At 42.4% G+C, this 8,334-nt stretch overlaps 1 protein-coding gene across 6 annotated transcripts in view; it reads right to left on the bottom strand.

Annotated features, from left to right (window-relative positions):
- Positions 1–1,414: 1,414 nt before the first annotated feature.
- Positions 1,415–8,334, bottom strand: part of GALNT13 (polypeptide N-acetylgalactosaminyltransferase 13) — a 374,841-nt gene continuing 367,921 nt past the window's right edge. For 4 of the 6 annotated variants that reach the window (XM_053259345.1, XM_053259330.1, XM_053259319.1 and 1 more), the window contains exon 12: positions 4,370–7,307. In XM_053259345.1, coding sequence (XP_053115320.1) covers positions 7,167–7,307 — 141 coding nt within the window. In that variant the 3' untranslated portion in view covers positions 4,370–7,166. Of the gene's footprint in view, positions 2,179–4,369; positions 7,308–8,334 lie in introns of those variants that run through there. The other 2 variants (XR_008309490.1, XM_053259309.1) reach the window with 2 other exon arrangements.

Here is an 8,334-nt window from a genome sequence, read left to right as displayed (position 1 = left end):
CCCCTTTGCATGTGACAAGGGGGTGTGGCCAGGGCTGCCGAGAGCCCAAACAAGCTCTCCCTTCATAATTTCAGGCAGTGGTGGCTGCCTGTTAGGAAGTTTTCCCCTTTCTCTCCCTCCAGAGAGGAAGAGGAAGGGAAAAACCTTCTAGTGGGCAGTCGAAGCTGCCTGAAATAATTGGCGAAGAGTTTGCTCGGGCTCTCGACAGCCTGGTGTGTGAGGGGGGAGTTTTCTCTGGGCTCCTATGGAGCCAGAGCCACAGGGCAGGGCTCGGCGGCCTTTTCCCATTAGCAGCCTGGGTTCTTTGAACCTGTTTGTCCAATGGTGGCTCCGCCCCTGAACTAGGCAAATAAATAAATAGATAAAACTAACTAACCTCCCTGCTAACTAGGCAAAGAGGCATTCTCTTTATTTAGCAGGGGGAGAGCAACTGGCCCTATCCACCCCCAGCACAGTACACCTCCAGTGACTGTTGCTGGTGGTGTCTATCTTGTGTTTATTTTTAGAGTGTGAGCCCTTTGGGGACAGGGATACATCTTATTTGTTTATTATTTCTCTATGTAAACTGCGTTGGACACTTTTGTTAAAAAGCAGTATATAAATATTTGTTGTTGATGGTGATGAAGGTGAGGGAGGCCAAAGCAAAGCTTTCAGGGGCAAAAGGTTCAACTCAAAGCAAACTGTCCTTTTTGAAGTGGGGCTGGCCCTTCAGAAGCTCTAAAGTGGTCCCCAAAGCAAATTGGGGTTGCTTCACACAGGCCTACTGAATTTGAACCCAGATGGGGAGAGCCAAACTGAACATGACACTGACAAAAAAAAATAAAAAAAAAATTCTGCATGTTTGTTCTTTAAATAGCAGCTGCAGGGATACCCAATCCATAGACTGTCCACAATCGGTGTGGGGTGCAGAGGAATTTAAGCCCATTATTCGGATCCAGATTCCCCCCACCCCCAGTGGCTGCTATTTTAATTAGAAAATACCCAGGCTTTTAATTAGATATTGTTTTAATTGTGTTTTAATAGTTTTAACTTTTTAATTTTAATTGTTGAAATGTTTTAATCTTTTATTTTCTTTAAAGTCAATTCTTTTATTTTAATATTTTATTGTTTTGTAAATCGCTCAGATAACTTGTGTTTGGGGCGGTATAGAAATGTATTAAATAGAATAATAAAAATAATTAAATAATATTTACATTAAAACACCCACACATTCATGGCCTGACAATGTGATTAACATCCCATCTACTTTGGCCTATTTTCCAATAAAACCTTTTCAGCTTAAAATGTGTCCATTGCAACATATTCAGAATTGGCTGTGGAAATATTCTGGTAAAATGTTTATATTTGATTATTGTAAGTTATTCTTACAGAAAACACTACTGTATGTCCACAAGAATGACCACTCACACTAGAATAAAACTAAACTGGCATATTTTATTTCTACAAAATGTATAAATATTTAAAATTTACAGCAGAGTTAACATTTAATAACTGTTACAACATTTAAAATGGTGTAATTTTTTTTAATCCACAGCCCATTCTTATAAGCGTAATATGTATGTGTGTCCCAAGTACTCCTCCAGGAAGCTTTATAAGCAATTCCCAAACACAGCCTTTTGTGACGGGGGAAATAAAATACACAGCAAAGTCCACAGTTGTCATTTTCAATGGCCGCATCATACATTACACCAGTTTAAGGTGTACACTTCAGACGTTTTCCATAAATGTTTGCAAACATGTGTATCACACAAATATACACAATAGGAAGCTGGGATTGGCTATGACTCCCTCCGAGTGTAAACTTGAGCCAAAGTTGGATTGACCGCCATGTAATAACCTGTGAAATGGTCAAGATGGGGCTGGAACCCTAATTGAGAGTGGCCTTGTTTGCAAGGAAACAGACTACTCCAGCTGTCCTGATCACATCCTGACTAAGGGGCAAATGGGGACATCGACATATCTGAAACAATGAGACTGGAATTTCAGAAGTATATCTGAATGTTTGAAAACCAACACTTTTACACTAATAGTTCACGTAACCTATTTCAAAACACATTGCTGGTGTTCATTCAACACCTCGAGATCAAACAGTAGCTTATATTTAGTAGCAGTTTAGATGTGGTGTAATCTCACCAGATGTGTCCATATGCTGTACAGTAATAGCAGCAGGCTGTTTATCTATTCCATACATTGAAATACAAAAGAGAAAGTGATGGTTAGTGGAATACACTTGGAATTCTCAAGCTGTAGCTGTCACAATAGTTAATTACATTTCTGACGTCATGTTGAAACTGCAAATGCATTCAAATATTCCAAATTCTGTAATGATGCAGAAGGACTTAACACTATTCTAAAATCCTATTCATCATATGTCCCCCTACACCATTACAGCCTAGTTCATAGCTTTATATTTAAGCACCTTCACTAGTATTTGCCTCATCTGAGACTGTATTTAGCATCTGCAAATGAGATGCAACTAAAATGTAAGTGATCAGATATGATCTTCATTACTTTCAAGTAACCACCCCCTGGACCATGCTGGTTAGCAGTACAGTACTAAGCTTGCCCTTGCTTTTAAGAATGTTGTTTGATTAGTTAGTAATAAAACAAAAATATGGGTTTTAGCAGTCTAGAAACAGCCTTTGAAGATAAATCCAATTCCCTACAACTGGCTCAAGGTTTTCACATCTATACCTCTCCACAAGTGACACTGCCAAATATGAAGGCCTGTAATACTTTAACCTTGTGTATAAATACTGTTCTTGCTTATATCAAGCATCTCTGTAGCTTGTATTGGCCTGCTATGTCATAAAAGCAACCAAGAATATGCTAGAACTGTGAGATCTGGTAGCAGAGTTAAATATAAATGCTCTACCCAGTACTTCAGTAACATGTTTACATTTCAAACATCACCACACCACTTCCCTCTGAAATCAGGAAAAATTGGCCCCACTTTGGGAAAACAAGTACAAAACTTTTGCAGCAGATTCATGAAGCTTCATCCAAATAACTACAATTGCGACGAGGAAGCTGGTGAAAGACCACTTGCCCATTGCCTCCTCCTCACAGCAGCCCCTGCAACCCAGAAAGTGGGGCTGCTGTGGTGCAGGAGGGAGGGGAAGATGTCTTCCATGAGCTTCCTTGCAATCATGGCTCTTTGGATACAAACCAATTGGTTTGACCTAAAAGTGTGAGTAATGAATGACAAAAATGAGGAGCAGCAATATTTTTACTGGTCCACTGAACACTCAGAAAGGGCATCGCAAACTAAGGTGGCCAGTGCTGGATTTCTCTTTTAAAATAAACTCAGCCTGAACGGTCGAGCAAACTACTCAAGAATACAACAGCAAAACTATGCCTAGAACTTGAAAGAGCCTCGTTTTATGTGCACTTTCTAGAGTCACGCGCTTAATGTCTTGAAACAACATTGCCTGTGTTAAAAGCCCTCTCTTAAATTATAAAAGATATCTTAGAATCATCAGTTTCAACCCAGGTAAAGACTTTCCTCATTTAATTTGATTATTTTGTTTTTTTCCTTCTTCTCTAGAAAGCACACAGACCCTTCAGCTATGGTCCCCTGTGTACTTCAACCATGCACTTAACTTGAACTGGCTCATTTAATATAATGGTCCTGGGCCTATATTGCCCCTATATTCCATATGAAAGACTGTTTGGTCTCTTGGTCAGGCTGAATTTCTGAATGCAGCCAAGTCAGCCAAACTGAACCACTGTTATTATGGTATTATGAAAATGTGTAGGAAGTGTGCTGCTCCTGAATGGGTGTAGTGGTCTCTTCTGGGGCAGAGTTCAGAAACAAACATTGTCCCCAGCTAATCATACCAGCCTTTCTGTAAACTGCACTGCCTGCCTGGAGTTTGAGTATATGGAAATAGAGACAGCTTAGTCAGAGCTCTTCTTGGGATGGGTTAGAAAAACAGACATATTTGAACTCCAAATGGGAGATAGGAATGGAGAGAGGCAACACCAGTTGTGGCTGGTAGGGATGTGCATGGAACTGGCTGGCCTGGTTTGGTTTGAGGCCTGGACTAGACTCGAACCTGACCAGATCAGTTGAATCTGGCACCCCTTAGAACCCCCCCGGTTTGGGGGGGTTCACAAAGTTGTGGGTTTTTAATTTTTAAAAAATCCTTTAGCCCCTTTGGGGGGCTTCCTCTAGGCCGCAGGGGAGTCCACGAAGGTTCCCCCTCCCCCTCCCGGCCTCGTTCATCACCACCGTGGCCCATTTAAGCCCCTATTTTGGCCCATCCGGGCCTCCTATGTTGGCGCGGCGGCCATTTTCTCTGCTGCCGTGCATGCAAAAATGGCCACTGTGAGGCCTGGCATGGCCCAGGGCCTCACAGAGGCCATTTGCACATGCACAACAGTGGAGAAAATGGCCACTGCGCCAACATAGGAGGCCCAGACGGGCTGTAAAAGGGGGCAAAACAGGCCACAATGGTGATGAACGAGGCCGGCGGGGGAAGAGGAACCTTCGTTGACCCCCTGCAGCCTAGAGGAAGCCCCCAAAGGGGCTAAAGGTAAAAAAATATTGATTTTTTTTTAAAAAAATTGTGAACCCCTGAACCGTTAGGGGTGGTGGTGGTAGTAGTTTGGTCCGAGGTTGGATCGAACGGTGGGGTTTTGGTTTGACCCCAGAACCATAGAAAGGAATAGAACCAAACCCCCCTCGAACTGTTCACAAATTCCTAGTGGCTGGTCAGTAAGGGCAGTGTCCCCCCGCCAACAAAAACAAACTAATAAAGGATCTGACTTACCAGCAGCAGCCTTCAGAGCAGGGAGTTTCTTCCAGCCACTCCTCCTCTGCCTGTAACTTCTTGTTTGGGTCTTAGTGGCTGGAACACCTGCTACTCAAGTGGCTCCAGCCAATCTGATTCCTAGGGGGCTCCTCCTGGTACTGCCCCCAAGGAGAAATAAAATAATGAGTTAAAATGCACTTCCTGGTTGCTTCAGGGAGTATATTTTAAATACATTTTCTCCTTCTTCCTGGGGGCAGTGCTAGGAGGAGTCCCCTGGGAATCAGCAGCTTGAGTAGTAGCTGTTCCAGTCATAAAGACCAAAAGAGGAAGTTGCAGGCAGAGGAGAAAGGGCTGGAGGAAGCCCCCTGCTCTGAAGGATTCCCTGGCTGCTGGTAAGTCTGATCTTTTACTAGCTTGCTTGTTTGGTGGGAGGGCAGACGCAATCCCTGCTTTTTCCCTTCTGTCTCTCTTTCTGCCTTTTGCCCTTTCTCCCCACTTTTTGCCCTGGCTTTTTTACTTTTTGCCTTCTTCTCTCACCCCCAAATGTTTGTTTTCTACTTTTGCCCCGCTCTTTAAGTGAGAAAGATGAGGGAAGAAATAAGATTAGAACGGCACAGTAACTTGCTCTCCAGGACTACAGGGCTCCAGAAATGCTCCTGAAATTCCCCAAATCAGCCGGATTTTAGGTGAAAACATGTTTGTTTTTTTAAAGAAAGAGCCTCAAAATGGCTCTGTGCTCGAAAATGCTGGCCGGAAGTGACACCAGAAGTCATTTCTAGCCACTCCTCCACTGCTAATAGGCAAATGTTAGCCTATTTTTGCACCATGGATAAAGAAACTGAGTCTCTAAGACCCATCCACAGATACGCGAAACCAAGGTTGCCGGAAGTGCGGGGGATGAGGACCACCTGTATTATTTATACTTTTACCTTGCCTCTTGGACAAACATAGCTCCCAAAGTAGCTGTGTTGCAGATCATCAGCATATCAGATAGGGTTTCTAATTAGTCCCACGTCTATTGTTGTCATATGTAGAACTGCTGAACTTATTAAGTGTTTAAGACTTATTCTACTAGTTGAGATGATGACTATAATTATGGACCATCTCTTACATATGCTTACAAAACCAAGAGCAATCTTTTGAAAGAGTATAATAATGTACAGAAAAGGGAGTTTGCATTAACAACAAACACAGGTAAAGTCTCCAGTGTAAATGGTGGTGGATTAATGGCGAGGCAGAGTAGGCATTTGCCTATGGTGAAAAAATTTAAGGAGAAGCAAATTTTGCCAGTTAAATTTTGTCGCCCCTTTCTGTGGGCAGCGGCTGCTGCAGCAAGGGTGGAGTGGGTGAAGAGAATGTTCCCGCCCCCTTTAACCTTATTTTTTAAAAAGGCAAACCTTTTCTGTTTAAGGTAAAAGGGCAACAAAAGCCTTTTTGCCTATGGGCAGCAAAAAGCTTAATCCACCCTTGAGTGTAAAATGCATACTTGCGTAAGCATAGGCTGTTCTGCCCTTTGATTCAGATGGTTAAGTTCTGTTATCACTTATATTTGTGTCACTTACAAAACACAAATATTGGCCAGAGGCATTACCAAGCTTCACAATGGCGTATATTCTTACCAAGGGTATATGGGTTCTCTTTGTGTTATAAATTCAACATCATTGTGTTGCATTTTGCTACAATTTCAATTGCTTTATGTTCCATTCACTAAATCACTTTACTTGGTTTTACAAGGAGTTTTCATGAACAGCAATGTCACCTTTTTATTGGCACTATACATGAAAAACATCCATTATATACAGTAAATTTACTGCTCAGAAACCCTTTCAGTTGAACACTCCCTGGTTATGGCTGGCACCAGATTAAAATCAAATGTTATGATCACTGCAGATTAAAATCAAATGTTATCCCAAATGTTCACCATGAAGGACCAGTACAAGCACCTCAGCTTTGATAAAACAAAATGGTACAACCTTTCACAATGCAAATGAGTTTCGTAAGGCATTTAACATTGTCACTTTCAAGCAACATAACGTGACATAATCAACAACAAGCCAATCCCCACCCCCCTAACCTTGGAGTGTCGCTTTGTAATGTTTTTCATGAATTTGATTTCCTCAAGAATATCATGTCTTGATAATAGTGTGTGTCATGTTCTAGAGAGCACTTTTGTGTTTAGCTGAATGACTAAAAAAATCCAAGGGGAAAAGTGCAAACATGCTTTAAGCAATAAAAAATGTTTCGCTTTGTTTTTTTCAGACAGATGGGCTTTTAACCGAGCATTCAAAACCTTTCACTTCACCAACACCAAAGGAGAAGGAATATCCTTTCGTCCAGTCTAAAGGTGTGAAGTGCGAAAGGTCTAGAACCTTACAAGGCCTGAGGAAGCACAGCGAGTCCCTCTTGGCTTTAGGCACCCAAGGTCATGTTTCGTAGCAGCCACTGCTGGGATCGGCTTTCGTTGCAATCCTTCATGGTAGGAACCATTTTGTCCTCTTCTGATGGCTCATCAAGACACTGGTTACTGTTAACATGTCGCAAGGTAAATCTCTGTAAAAGAAAAAGGTTAAAAAAATAGGATCAACTTTGAATACTTCACAACTTCCTTTGGAAACTGGGGTAATGGTGGAGGGAGGAGCCACAGTGCAGGCACTTTGCTGATGGCTTCTCATATCATGTTCACAGTGCAGAAAGCTGCCCATGCCATAGCAGCAACCACATCACAAACTAACTTGAGAAAGGGCCCTGTGATATATGAACATAGGGATTAATTGTGCCTAGACATGCAGAGTATACCTTTTGCCTAGCTGCTCTACAGCACAGTGGATATCTACAACCGCAACATTTCTCAGAATTGTGCTAACAATTATAGGCTTACCTACCTTAGTGGAAGGTCATTAAAAAGTGCCAAAAGTTGACACAAGTTTATTGTGGTGAGCTTTTCAGAATCAAGGTATCTCAAGAACCATTCTAATTCCAATAATTCTGTAGGATTAAAGCACGGGGTGGGGGGGGGGAGGAAATGGCACATTTCCCCTATGCAATACAGGAAAACTTGTTTCAATGACAAATTGTTTTTATTTGTGCAACTTAGCTTTGTTTTGTTGCAGCAACAACCTATTGCTTCTTGTTCACTCCTCTGCCTATCACATCCATAAGAACAGCCCTGCTGGATCAGGCCCAAGGCCTATCTAGTCCAGCAGCTGTTTTCACACAGTGGCCCACCAGATGACCCTGGAAGGCCCACAGGCAAGAACTAAGGGTATGCCCTCTCTCCTGTTGTTGTTCCCCTACAACTGGTATTTAGAGGCAATTTGCCTCTGAGGCTGGAGGTTGCCTATAGCCACCAGACTAGTAGTCATTGATAGACCTCTCCTCCATGAATCTGTCCAAGGCCCTTTTAAAGCCATCCAAGCTAGTGGCCATCCCATCCCATGGCAGAGAATTCCATGGATTAATTATGCATTGTGTGAAAAAGTACTTGCTTTTGTTGGTCCTACATTTCCCAACCTTCAGTTTCATGGGATGACCCCTGGTTCTAATGTTGTGAGAGAGGGAGAAAGAATTTTCTGTCCAC

The sequence above is a fragment of the Hemicordylus capensis genome, chromosome 1 (genome assembly GCF_027244095.1).
Source record: "Hemicordylus capensis ecotype Gifberg chromosome 1, rHemCap1.1.pri, whole genome shotgun sequence".
Taxonomy (NCBI): domain Eukaryota; kingdom Metazoa; phylum Chordata; class Lepidosauria; order Squamata; family Cordylidae; genus Hemicordylus; species Hemicordylus capensis.
This window is presented reverse-complemented; position numbering and strand designations above follow the sequence as displayed.